We start from the raw sequence: 14,653 nt of genomic DNA, 5'->3' as shown, positions 1-14,653 counted from the left end.
CATTGACAAAAATGGTCATTTTAACGGACAGAACATGGGAGTTCCTTGAATACTGTTACTGTGATTGGTTAGTTTTTTTGTGTTATTGTGTGGTACTTTTACTTATGTGAAAGATCTGCATATTTCCACTACTGAAAGTCACACAATAACACAAAAAGAATCACAGATCGAGGCAGCAGTTATTATTTACAGAATGATACATGTACTGTAGTTTCTGACTTTCTCCTGAGCCAGCTCTCAACTCCCATGAATCTTCATCTACTGCACATTTTATACAAATACTGATTTACTCTCAGATGTAGATCTACAGTATCATGTAAGGGGAAAAGAAGAAAGTAATAATGCATTCAGAGCAGATGTATAATGCCTTTTTAAAAAAAATGTTAATGCTCTCTCTAACAACAACTGTACTATACCAGCACTTGATAAGTCAAACCACTGCTCCTGCTGTTTATGTTCTCTCCCAAAGCCACACAAGTACTGTCTCCTCTACAGTGGTGCAGGCTGTGACCTTGTTTCCTGATGAGATGGTGCTCCCACTCTCAGCTTCTTATCACAGATGGGACATTGATGGATGGCCATGAGTAGCTGTTCTGCTGTTCAGGGCATCAGGTCAAGGCAACAGTTACTTTAACCCAATGTTGTCCTTTAAAAAACATTGACTTAATGCTGATTCCAGAGAGTTAACAAGGCCTGTAAGGACTGTGTTTTACAGAAACTGTGCTTTTAATTAAGTGTCCATTTATTACTCTTTCTTTCTATTTATGTGTGAACCATTGCTTTTGAAGATTAAGTAGGACCCTGGAAGATATGTACAAATATCCATCAGCTAATTCACATTATGCAGCCTTTTGCCCACAGGTAATGAGGGATTAGGAATGATTTCGCACTCAATTGAGGCAGCAAAGGATTCAGAGAATCAAAGCCCCTCAGACTCAGACTATTTTGGGCTGCTGCTAATAGTTCTTGTCAGCCGTAATTTTTAAGTACTTTAACCAATTCATTGTATAATTAGGTTAGCAAAATTAGCTCATTGCAAAGTCAGTCAGCAGGCGGTAATGCAATAAAGTTATTAACATTCCAGATTTATAGAACCATTAATATAGAGGCAATCTGTCTTTATCACATTTCTCTTCACTGGTAAAAATGGCATAAATTAATAAAAGAAAATAGACTCTAGTGTGACATGTTCTGTGTACTTTATTGATTTTTTTGTGCTCAGATATGCTCAGAGCAAAAGCCAGAAGACAAATGATCTGTCACTGTACATGTCAAATTAAAAGCATACCTGAACTTTTTAAGTAAGAGATTAAAATTGTTAATAAAGAGAGACTAAATGTCTTTTCAACCCCAATATAATAATGAAACAATATTTTCAAAGTAGCATTCAGCTCTATATCTAAATGACAGCTACATAGCTGCATGTGTATAGTTCCCTGATACATAGCTATTTAACGCACAACACACTGTTGGACACTTGCAAACAAGTTTGTGAACTATTGTGGGTTTAGAATCAAGCATTTAGGAAATATATGACTCATCCTGTTTGGTCATCTGTCAACTACTTTGATGTCTTTTTCAGTTTGTATTGTCACTTATGAAATGTGAAAGAACATTCTGTACAGTATATGTATGTAATGTGGTAATAGCCTTATGTGAAAAAAGTAGGTCACACCGATTTGACATATAACATGTAAGTGCAATATCTGTTCCAATTTCTAACGCACTGCTCACTGACTTAGCTGTACATTACACAAATATGGTTTGTTCATCTGATTGCTACCAAAATATTGCTTATTCTTATTTGGCATGGATTTTATTTAGTGTTTTTACTTAAATACACAGTGTCACTCCAATTCCAATTTGTTTGTCATGTCTGTGTGTTTATATTTGACAGAGATGACTACAAATTCTGACGCATGCTTCACAGTTTGAACATCTCTGTGCTAGTACTACACTGTAAGTCATAATGGAGCTACAAGCATCTGGACTGGTAAACCCATTTTAGTGTGTGCCCTACATGTACTCATCTGCTTGTTGACAACACAGTCACAGATGACTCATGCGGCCATATGACTTGTTTCCACTGCTCACTGACTTTGTTCTCTGGATCATTGCGTTCACTAAAGAGCATTTTTAGTTTTAATAAGGGGTTTACACACCACATCCCAGTACACTCACAGTATCCCTCTCTGTGAAGTTGTCAGTGCACTCCTGGTCAGTGAGAGTTCCTGCTCATGCCTTAAATCTATGTTTCATGAGATGGAAATTATATGATCCCATCTGACATTTTGAGAAAGGTTTAGTTTGCCACATATTCATGATTATGTGGTTTCATTTAGACTGCCCTTTGGATTTAACTACTACATGGTCATATGTCAAATATTTGATGTTCAGTATCTTCAAACTGTACTCAGATACTGAACCTCATGATTTGTGGTCCACAGATTGTTTGCTTTGTAGCTGAAATTTTTGTTACTAAAGCCCCAAACCCCTGTGACATCAGATCTTCTCTTATAGTCTTTTTTTTTTTTTTTTTTTTTTTTTTGCTTTTGTTTGTGCATCTCCTGTTAGACTCTCCTGCAGTCCATAGATGGTACAGTTTTACCTAACAGACAAAAATCTGTCTAAGAATATTAGATTAGAATTTCCCAGTTAATGAAAACACAAAACACTGGTGCTGTTTAATTTTTTCCATCAACATGTGTATATAATATTATATATAATTTCAATAACCAAGCATGGCTTGTCCTGTTAAAATTATTGAGGACACAGAAAGTAAAATCACAATATTTTATGGTGGAAATAAAAACCAAAATGTCCACAAACATAATATAACAAACACAGTTATTTTCCCAATTAGATCATGAGTAAAAGTTATTGTATGATATAGCATTTTAAATGTTTAAATTGTTTAAATCATTCAGCGTGCATATCAGCATATCAAGGATACCCTGTAGTTAGGTGAGAATGAATTTGTATATTTCTCAGCATGACCCTCAAAAAAACACTACATGAAAAAAACACTGTAGCAAAAGAGACTGATTTCAATGTACTTTTCACACATCGGATTTCATGAATGCAACAGAAACAGTAGAATTTTAGTTTGAGTTTTTTTTTTTATTATTATTTGTTTTTTTGTTTTTTTTTTGTTTGGTTTTTTTTTTTTTTGGTTTTTTTTGTTTGTTTTTTGTTGTTTGGTTTTTTGTTTTGTTTTGTTTTGTTTTTTTGTTGGAAATGTGGGGAAACCGGAGGTCCCGGAGAAAACCCTTGCCACCAAAATAGACAACGCTCAAACACATAAAGGTTCTGGCTCGGGGACCGAACCTTCGCCTTGTAGCTGTGAGGTTGCGCACTGAGGTGGCCCTGAGAACTCCAGCCCTAACCCAAATCTAGGTAACCTCCCGCACCACAGTCCTCTGTCCCTTCAAGGACAGAAGCCAAGTGAGCAAGAGGTAACTTCGAAGTGATGTAGGACTGGAGCTCTATTACATGTCATCTAAGTGACATTACACCTGTTTCTGCACCTGAAGGTGTTGGAGAAGGCTCTGCCCACATAGGAGAAAAACCTTACGATGGCATTTCTTCGTGGTACCAGGTAAAGTCTGAAAGAGGCGGCGATGTATTTTTCAAGTTCTGGCTCCCCTAAATTCATGGAAATCAGCAAGTTCTCTGGACAGTCCCACCACTTGCACAAGTCCTGGAAAATGACCTTGTCGAGGTTTTTAAAGATTTTTGGTGTAACATTAAAACTGACATCTTCAACGGTGACCCATGTCCTGTCAAACAGACGCTGAATGATGGCGTCTGAGTCCCCGATGGTCCAGGTCACTTTGGCTTTCCTGAATATGCGTGACACGAGCTTTGTCACAAGCACTCTGACAGACATTTTCTTTTTTGCTTCCTGCATTGATTCCTGCACAGCAGATGTCCTCTGGGAAACTGAGGGAGATGCTCTCTGTGAAACTGAGGGAGATGCTCTCTGGGAAACTGAGAGAGACACTCTCTGTGAAACTGAGGGAGATGCTCTCTGGGAAACTGAGAGAGATGCTCTCTGGGAAACTGAGGGCGATGCTCTCTGGGAAACTGAGGGCGATGCTCTCTGGGAAACTGAGGCAGATGCTCTAGACACTGCCAAAGGTGCTGCCTCCTCCTCCTCAGTGATGACCTCTTTGAGCTGTGATGTTACCTCTGACCCAGTGTCCATTAAAGCAAGTGTGACCCTTTCACTGTGGCTGTCCACCTGAGTGTTCAGCCACCAGCTCATCATTGCCAGGAAACACTGTGCTTTGCTCCTTATGTCATTATACAGACTAGATCGTAACTTAGGGACTGGCAATATCCTGCGTCTTCTCTTCTTTTGAGTTTGTTCTGGAATTATCTCTGGAACTTGGAGTGTCCCCTCTGTGACGTGATTGTAGAGGAGATCACTAAGTTTTTCTGTGAATACCAGAACTTTAGCAGGTGAAACATCTCTGAATCTCTGGAACACACAAACCTCTTTTCCATGTTTTTCCTTTTCACTGTCCTCTGTCTGAAGCAGAGTGTCAACACTAGCCATGAATGACTGGATTGACTCCCTGCTTTTAACTCTGGAGGTATGGTGGAATTTTGACTTTAGTTGTGCCAGCATACAATATATGGATGCTTTGGCAAAGCCCTTTGCGAAAAAGTTCTTGATTTTCTGCTCAACTCCTTTCAAGGACATTTTTTTCTTCTGTGGAACTTTTGAGCTTGGACCTGGAGATTCTGTCATTTTCAGACTCTCAATCTCTTCAATGATCGACTGAGCAATTTCATCTGCCACAATTTTTATCTCCAGAGAAGACTGAGACTGCAGCAGATCATACTCAGAGTCCGATACATCATCCAACAGAGGCTGTATGATTTGACTCACCTCCTTGCTAATAATTTCTTGGACAGCTTTACTTGTCTCAATGACAATGCTGTCCTCTGATGAGATCTCCCCTGAGGTTTTTGGTTCTACAGATTTGACTGATTGCTCATCGTCATCATCTGAAGATGTCATATCCTCCTGGTCGATTTGGTTCTCATCATCCCGTGTCTTTATGGAGGTGGTCGGGCTTCCTCTCTTCCTATATGGCCGTGGTTTGCACAAAATTTTCATCTTGTGTGCGAATGACTTTATCATTTTGCAGGCATGGGTAATCATTGTGTTAAGCCTGCGAGGAGGAGTGATGTGTTTTATCACAACCTCTTCAGGGTACTCACTTACGGGGACAGCAGAGTTGACGCTCTCTGCAACCTCTTTTGCCACCAATTTTGACAGCTTCTCTGAGCTGACGCAGGGGACCAGGTCTGGAACTTCCAGAACCTCTGCAAAACTCAGAAAGAGCGTGTTGCCGAGACTGTCCAGAACATTTTCCTTAGACAATGATACATTTTGGCTAATTAGAGCCCTCAGCAAGACTTGTGAAACTTTCGTTATTATGTCCAAAATCAAGTCTGCTATCATAACTTTTGTTGCATTGTCAGATTCGCCCATATTTAACAATCTCAGCTGTTCTGCTCTCATCCTTGTAAAAAAGGATTCGATGAGCGGACGAACAGTGTCGATTTTAACCTCTGGTATTTCCACCATCTCGGATGATTCTTTTTGAGCCATCGTAATTGTTGTGTGTATCACGGTTTACAAATTCCTTGGTTTACAAAATTCTTGGTTGAATTTTCACGTATGTCTGTCAGTTGTCCTTTCAGAAATGTCTGTAATACAGGGAATATGTGGACTAGTTAAAGACTGCGTTATACGTCATCAATTGCGTCACTCATTCTTCGAACCTGAAGTCATAGATTAAAGCAGGCGCTGGTGCCTAGCAACCGTTGTTAGGCAACGCTTACTCAGCTGTAAACTACTTTTTTTCATGAATTTATGCTAATTTCAATTGCTTTAAATGAGAAATAAATAAATCACTAATGAGAATAGAATTTAGAACTGCAAAGGGTGTTTGTGAAATGTTCTCTGATAACCATGATTTATCTAAATTTATCAAATTAACAAGCTCAGAGAAGCAGTTGATAATCTGCCTGGAAAGAAACGCTTCAAAACATGTCCAAAAGGTAGCGGCCTATTAGGCATGTGTCAAGACCTCAGTAAACGTTTATTATTTTTAGTAAATGGTCACATGAAATTGTTTTTTATTTAACATGTTTTAGATTTTTATTCGGTCTATATATCAGGTTAATGACAACAATAGGCACAGATTGTTAATATCAGAATTTCTGCTGTTTCTAGTCTTCTCACATTAGTTAAAATTTTCCATAATATATTTCACATTAACACATTGGAAAATCCGCGACCGTTACTTAAGCTTCAGCAGCAGCAAGTAGTGAGTGAGTTATGAGTTATTACATTAGGCTTAGCAAATATGTGAAAGGAGTTGGGATTGTCAGTTGAAGGACGACGTCGCTCCGCCTTCACGCACGTCCTCCCCCTCCCATCGCATCACTGACGCGGCCACCCAGCGGACAGTCAGCGGCTGCCTCACTTTGAAGTCTGCCTGCGGTGATCAGTGAGCTGCTGAAGTCCGGACCGTAGACACGCATCTGCACTCAACACTTGGAGTCTATGAAGTGGTGGTCTCTTATGCCTCTATAGACAGAACTCAGTGTCTTACCCGCTCATATACACACGGTGGATTTTTTAAATTACCATTACTATTTTTGGTTTGGAAATTGAAATTGAAAATTGGAGTAGGAGAAAATGAAGATGCATCGGGACTGAGAGTCTTCTCCGTCCCTCGGGACATTTAAGGACGTCCAGCTGTGTTTTCGGGACATGACCGGTGGCTGCATGGATTACAACAACATTTAAGCACTATTTTGGACTAACGAGTAACGCACGCCCTAAAAGCGCAGCGCCCTCTCTCCAATGAAATATCTCCCTTTAGGATCAGCTGCGGATCGTGTAAGTAAGCGGATCGTGCTCAGTGAGACCAGCGACAGTAAAAACTCTCGCCCCGGTGCCGTGGTGTCTTTGTTGACCCCTCTGGACCCACTTCGGCAGGCAAAGCGGCTTCCTATCCGAGTTATCAAGATGTTGACTGCGCACACCGGACACTTGCTACACCCGGAATATTTACAGCCTTTGACGTCCGCGCCAGTGAGCATCGAGGTATTAATGTCTTTTAACGCAACATTACACTTTTATCATTTCTATTCTTGCACCACAGTGCGCCTGATTTCACAGCAGCGTGGAGGAAATGTAAAGATAGCTGTCAGTGTATCCGTTGTGACCCAGCCCTAGATTAAATTCCACAGTAGTTGAGAATTCTGAATAAAAATAATCTTAACATTAAAGAATAACCATCTTATCTCTTTGGCCCTTCATTTAACTTTCACCCGAATAATGAAATGTGTTTTCTGAAACAACAAACAAATGCTGACCTTATCTTGTGTTATTATCATGCAAGTTACGTAATAGGCATCAAAATAACCCCAGTCAAGTAGTGAGAACTTAATCATATGTTTAAATGGCCCTGAAATGATTACCTGATGAATTGATTAGCCGGTAACAGAAAATTAATTAGCAACTTTTTTGATCATAAATTGAGAATTTGCTGTTGTTTTTTGACATATATGGTAGTTAACCGTTTGTTTGTTTGTTTGTTTGTTTTTGGGTTTAGATTGTTGGTCGAAGGAAACGCACAATAAGTAGTTCTGCAGCTACAACTACAATACATTATTGTTTTTTCCATTAATTATTTAGTGTGTGAAATGTTATAAATACCAATCACCTCTGCCAGAGCATAAGGTGGTGTCTATAAGAGCAAGACTGTCTTATAGACACCACCTTTGTTCAGCCTGAAGTCCAAAATCCAACGATTCTCATATTAAAATGATAAATGACAAGAGAGAACAGCAGCCTCTAATTTGAGAAGCTAGAACCAGAGAACAACAACAGATGAAGTGGCTGTTTAAGCTCTAAAAACACCAATTTGGAGACATATCCTTGGCTTCAGGGAAATTATATGTATAATTTTTCTCTATTTTAGAACATTTTATTAGCAAAGCTATTGATTTAGAAAATAATTGTCAGAGTAATCGATAAGGAAAAGTGAGTTTACAGGCCTTCAGCTGATCACAGAGGACCGCTGTTGTTTGGTTTGGGTTATTGTGACTGAAAGGCAAAATGTCTCTGGGCAGAATGCAATAGAAAAAATCTAAGAGCTAATCATTATCTATACTTTGTTGTAGCTGGATGCCAAAAAAAGTCCTTTGGCCCTGCTGGCGCAGACCTGTTCTCAGATTGGTAAACCAGACCCTCCATCTTCCTCCAAGCTGGGTTCCTCCTGCAGTCAGGGGGACAAGGAGCCCAGCAGTCGGTCGTCTGTCTCCAGCTTGAAGCTCGGGGAGCACCGCCCTTCTCTGGAGGACAAATCTAGCTTCAAGCCCTATAACAAAGGCAGTGGGGACTGTCGCAGAGATGGAGTCACCAGCAGCAACGACAAAGTTGGGTTCAGAGTACCCAGCAATAATGTAACCCCCAACGGAAATTCAACCAGTGGCCAGCAGTCCTACCCACCCCACGCTGCTTCACCCAGCTCTAGAGCCAGCAATGGCTCCCCACCAGGACACACTCAGCAGCAGCAGCAGCCTCACAAACAGAGCCAGTCCCCTGGTGGACAGCCCACGTCGCACTCCCAGACTCCCAACGGAGAAACTGCACATGAGCAGGGCAGTCCTACCAGCACGAGCAGCAGCAATAATAATCATCCCAAAAAAGATGCTGATGTGAACAAGGCCAACTCGGACAGTCCTCACCATGCAAACTCCAGCCACGTTCGAGCCACCACAAACTGCAGTAACGGCAGCTCTGATGGTGGTTCCAACCATGATGGAGGTAAAGCAGAGTCTGCCCAGCCTAACCTCGGCCCTGGACATATTACACCCATTTCTCCTTACAAGACAAGCCAACCACTCTTCCCCCTGCCGTCCTCTAATATGGGCTACCATGGATCTGTAGTGGGGGCCTATGCAGGCTACCCATCTCAGTTTGTTCCTGGGCTGGACCCAACAAAGTCGAGCCTCAGCATGGGAAGTATGGCAGTCCCAGGAAAGCACCCCAGCTCCAGCCCTCTCACGGGCACCTCCCCTCCTTCCTTCATGCAGGGTTTATGCAGGGACCCCTATTGTCTAAGCTACCCAAGTGTATCCCATCTCAGCGGTAGCAACTGCAACTCCTGCATCCATGACCCTTCCTCCACCCTCAAATCAAGCTTCCCGTTGGTGTATCCCTCCCACCCGCTCCACTCCCTCCACCAAAGCTCTCTGTCATCCAGCGCGTCCTCTTCCCTTTCCCATCCTCTCTACACGTACGGCTTCATGCTCCCTAACGACCCCCTGCCTCACGCCTGTAACTGGGTCTCAGCTGGGGGTCCGTGCGACAAACGTTTCTCCACTTCAGATGAGCTCCTGGCTCACCTCCGCACACACACAGCCCTGCCTGTGGGAATGGACAGTAAGCTGCTCTCAGTTTCCTCCTCTGGACCTGCCTCCTGCCACCTTCACCTCCCTCACCAGAGCAGTCCAGGCTCCATGCCCAGCTCCCTCTCTCTCAGGGCTCCCCCCAGTCTGGGTTTAGCTCGCTATCACCCCTACAATAAGGTCCATCTGCCCCCTGGTCCCTCCTCCATCTCCCTGCACTCTCTGCCCACTACAGGCCCGTACTACCCTCATTATGCTCTCTACAGTCAAAGACTTGGATCCACATCTGCACTGGGATACCAGTGATAATACCATCTGCTTGAACATTTAAAGGAATAGTTTGACAAATTGTGAAATTTGTTTATTTGCTTTCTGGTGGAAAGTTCACTGAGAAGATTGCTTCTACTCTCATATCTGTTATCAGTTGCCAGTTAGCTTGGCTTAGCGCAAACACCGGAAACAGAGTGAAACAACTATCCTGGTTACAAAATGAACCTATGGGCACCTCAAAGTTTTACATGGGAACAGTTTCCAGGCAAGCAAATGGGGCTGTTAGCCAAGAAATATTTCAACACCTAACCCCTTGTAAATCAGAAATTAAGATATAACAGGTTGATTGGGGCTGCAACTAACAATTATCTTCAATATCAACTGCTTTCTTGACTAATCAACTAATCATTTAGTCTAAAAAATTTCAAAAAATTGTGAGAGATGTTCGTTGCAGTTTCCCAGAGTCTGGTGCAAATATCTTGTTTTGTCCAGTCAACAATCCAAAACTTAGATGTTTCACTTACTATCATATGTGGCCAGAAAAAGCACATTTGATACGCATGAATTAGCAAATGTTTTTTGTCGGAAAAACTGATTAACTAATGAATTCATTTAGTAATTGTAGCAGCTCTAGTGTTGATCAGTACCCAACTGTAGTGAGCGTTTACATTTGAACAGAGCCAGGCCAGCCAGTCTTTGTGCTAAGCTCGCTAGCTGCTGGCTGAGGCTTCATATTTACAGGACAGACATGACAATGGTATCAATCTTCTCTTCTAATTCTTTCCCAGAGAGCAAATAAGTGTATTTCCCAAAATGTCTAAGTATTACTTTAAGTTAGTACTTAAATGCGGCAAGTTGCTGCATCTTGTGACTAGACTGGATTTAAGTGGAACTAGGATGGAGCGCAAGTCCTGGATTTTGACTTGAGAGCATCTTCACACTTTTCTTTCTACATTATATCTGAGATTTGGTGTTTCTAATCAGGCTTCACTCCTAAAGATTAGAGGACACATGTGGCTCTTGCATGTCTGCACATTGCTCGGATACTTTGGCAACAGACGCAACTGCCCTTAGGTGACTCTTTGCTGCCCTGTGGGCATGGCAAATTGATGGTTGGACGCTGTATTATAGCTCTTGGATGTTCAGGGTTCTCGCTGCAAATGGTGATGATTTAGTGCAGAAAAATGTAGTGTGGCAGGGATGGCAATTAGCTGATGGGCTGATGTAAGTCTGGCCACGGTCGCTTTCTCCCTGAAAGAGATGCATGTAAGCTCAACGCAGCATACACACTTAAGTGTTTATTCAGCCCCATGGTTTGTGATGATTTGTTTTGATTCCTTATGTTCTGTTTATTCCTACTGAGAAGTTGTATTTATTTTATACCGGGAATCTAGCTTTCATGTTTACCATATAAATCTGTTCTCATTTTACAGTCCTCTGAGCAAACATGTGGGAAGCCAGATGACAGATGTTGAATATGTCATGTCTTAACACTTCTTGAGAATGAATGTTGAAATCACATCTCTCTCTGAACTCCTCAGCTTTTTTGATTTCTTTATTTTCACAGCAAATAAATAAAAACGAGATGTGGTATTTTTTGTAAAATTGGGGCACCCTGTGGTGGTATCCAGTGAAAGGGGAGGTCATATTTTGTTAAATAAATCACACTGAAGATGTATTTTCTGTTGTCTTCATTTCTGATTTTGTCAGTTTTTCATCAGACAGACAACCTGAATCTAAATATCTACTGGCATTAGCTGTTCAGGTAGATGAAGAAGCCCACTACTGGTTATAGTGGCACACTGAACACACTGAATGAATTCTCTTGAAAGGTCAGTCTCTATTCAAAAAAACATTAGATACAGTCATCAAGTGACAATTCCTTGTGTCTTTATCAGTTTCTATACATCTTCCTGAGTTAAAAATAATCATGAAATGATTTTTTGATTTTTTTGATTTTTCTTTCTCCCTTTTGGTTTACGCAACAAAAACAGTTGACAGATAAGACAAAAAACAAGCAAAAACAAAAAGAGGGAAGAACAAGAAAATTATGAAAAAAAGAAATATAAAAGAGGATTTAGTGTATAGTTTGTTTCAGTGGACTGAACACCATTTTTTTTTTCAAATCTTTTTGCCCGTAGTTACAGTTTGAAGGTACTATTTCCATTTCATCATGACTTTGAAGTTTAATTGTTTTCATTCACAACAATTTTGATGGTCATCTCGGTTTGAATGTGTTATTTTTTGATTTATGAAAGTTTATTTACTTCAGTTTTGCGTCTTTGTATAACAGTACCTCTCTGAAAAACAAGCAAAATGTCTTCAAATCTATTTAATAATTTCCTCACCAGCTCTACCAGTTGAAGATGAAGAAGAAGATGTAATCGTTTGTCAGTAGACTAGTCAGCAAGGCTTTAGTGGCGAGTGGATTTGTACAGGAGGCTATTTTTTACTATGAAAGAATCACATGATTGATGACTTTGGGTGTGCTTTACTTCCGCTAATTTTTCACTGTGATGACAGTGAGATTGTAAGCAGACCAGAGGGATACAGCTCACATTCCTCTGTTCTGCAGTGAAGGCAGTGTCACCTTAAAGCAACAGCAGCCTTATTTTATGCTCATAGATTTAGACTGACTGTGTTTTATAAAAAAAAAAATTAAAAAGACATCAGTGGACGTGGAGGCAGTATGGAAAAGTCAAACCTATCAGGATGTAATGTATACATACTGTAGGATCGTGATAAGCATCAGAGCCAAAGTGCTGCTTCTCATACGTGTTCAAGATGAAGTCCTCCTGACAGTCGCTCGAGTTACCGCGGCTGTCGCATGATTGGCAGCGGTAATATGCCATTTCCTAGCAACATGACACTGTGACACCCCTTGGCGAAGTATAGATGACCCACACTGGTCACTCACAACTCTGACAAGGGACCCACAGGGGTCAAAACAGCCTGTCCCTGCTGTAACAAGAGAAAGCGCTCCTGTTTCAGTGGTCTGAGAGGCTGTTATGGGGTGTCTGCGTTCGGCAGGAGGGCATGAGATCCTGTAGGCCCACTGTGGAGGTTTCATGTTGCCCAGATATGTCCCAGAAAACAGACACACTTAGTTTATTAAGTCTAAGAAATGAGTTGGCTGCTTTCCAGTCATTCCCAGTCTTGGTGTTGATCTTACTGTGTGGGAGAGTATGGTTTCACCATTTGTAAGATTTCAGCGCACTTATGTTTTTCAAGTATTTCCAGTCAGCTGTGTTTACTGTAACAAAGGTGGGAAGTGTTAGTGTTGGACTGGGATGCCATCTATTGGTGGCAATGGAACCTGTTTGTTATTCAAGTTTAATTAAGAGGGAACATTGTCTGCTTATTGTACTCTATGACTTGTTTGTTACTTTAATGACATCAACCTGCCCAGGGACTGCTAATGGAAATTAGCCTGTAGTTAAATCTGGCACATTTACATCATATGGATGTTAATTAATCACTTAGTATAAGTGATACTATACAAAAATATTTGGGAGTAGAGATTGATCTCAAAATGTTATAAGGGAAGAAGACAACCTAAATATCAGGAACAAAATGTCATCTGATGCTATTTACATTTGTTTGAGGCAACACAACTTAATCTAGTATTTTGTGGTTCAAAAATAGAGAGAGGCCAGAAGGTTTCATAAACAGGACACACTACTTTGTTATGTCTGTCATAGTTTTTGCAATCTCTAATTCTACCTTTAATGTAAGTAATCTAGTAGCTATAGCATGTGGATGTGTTTATAGCATTTAAATAATGTTTAAATTGGACTTGTAGCTTTTGCTACATTGTGGAAGACAGTGTCTTATATTATTTTAAGATACAGTTGAGAGAACCTTGTAGTATTTTTGCCACACTAGCCATGTAACTCACAGGATGGCCATATTGGTCTTTTAATATTAGATAGATCATCATGACATTTGTATAGATATTTATGGTCCTCAGAGGTCAGGAGAGAAATCCCACTGACTTTTTTTCTTTGAAGTTTTCCGAATTCCCATCTGACTTGAATGCACTTCATGTTTATATTAAGCAAATGCTAGAATGCTAAGACACTCTCAGCTAAGAAGGTGGTAAGTTAAAAAGTAAACACAAGGATCAGGGTATAAGGATTTTCTCCATTTGTTTCCAGTCTTTTCCTGTCTCCAACCTGCAGGAGCAAAGCTGACTCATCATTCATGTTGTTTTCCAGCAACACTTTCCTTTATATTACTGCAGTTAAGAAGTTGGGGGCCAAATGTCCTGCTCAAAGGCCACTCAGCAGTTGTTAAAGGGGTGGGGGGTGGAGGTTACGCATTCACTTATCCCACCCACGCTTCCCCAGTCGCCCAGAGGATCCATCCTTCACATAACAACTCTGCTCCCCTAATCTCTTGGTTACCACAGCCTCTTTTTATTTAGCACTCTAAATTAAACCCAGAGTGTAGAGGACATATTTTGCTGCAACATATAAAAAGTCTCTGGGTATTGTTCTTGGAGGTGAGGACTGTCTGCCTGGTTGGTCTGAGTAAGTCCTGGGTGCAGCTTGACAGCCCCAATGATTAATGATGACAGACTGTGGGGTTGCTCCTTCATTACACGACAAGCCTTTAACCTCTCTATCAACCTAAACCAGTTCAAAGAAGCCAAATAAAGAAGATGGAGGTTAAAGTGAAAAGATATCCAAGGTCTTTTCTGTGCCTGTAAAAAAAAAAGTTAGTGTTTTTGGACTCCCTTCCTTTGTCCTCAGAGATAGTCAAATAGTTTCTTGCATTAAAATCATTAAGCGCAGTCGCAAATTTCAAACATCTGCCTTGATGCTCTCTTTGAATTATCTGTGACTTAAAGCTTGTGGACTGCTTCCCAGAAACGGACTCTTCTGCTTTCGTTTTGTCTTCTCTCCAACTTTATCACTTCATCCATCATCCTACTATG

At 40.9% G+C, this 14,653-nt stretch overlaps 1 protein-coding gene across 1 annotated transcript; it reads left to right on the top strand.

The window, feature by feature from the left end:
• Positions 1–6,508: 6,508 nt before the first annotated feature.
• Positions 6,509–11,392, top strand: LOC108895455 (zinc finger protein 703). The gene is made up of 2 exons (XM_018694292.2): positions 6,509–7,132; positions 8,215–11,392. The coding sequence occupies exons 1-2, from the start codon at positions 6,890–6,892 to the stop codon at positions 9,748–9,750; spliced, it is 1,779 nt and encodes a 592-aa protein (XP_018549808.1). The 5' UTR covers positions 6,509–6,889; the 3' UTR covers positions 9,751–11,392.
• Positions 11,393–14,653: the final 3,261 nt, after the last annotated feature.

The sequence above is a fragment of the Lates calcarifer genome, linkage group LG9 (genome assembly GCF_001640805.2).
Source record: "Lates calcarifer isolate ASB-BC8 linkage group LG9, TLL_Latcal_v3, whole genome shotgun sequence".
NCBI classification, from domain to species: Eukaryota; Metazoa; Chordata; class Actinopteri; family Centropomidae; genus Lates; species Lates calcarifer.
The sequence above is the reverse complement of the archived record's forward strand: the minus strand, read 5'-3'. Positions and strand labels throughout refer to the sequence as shown.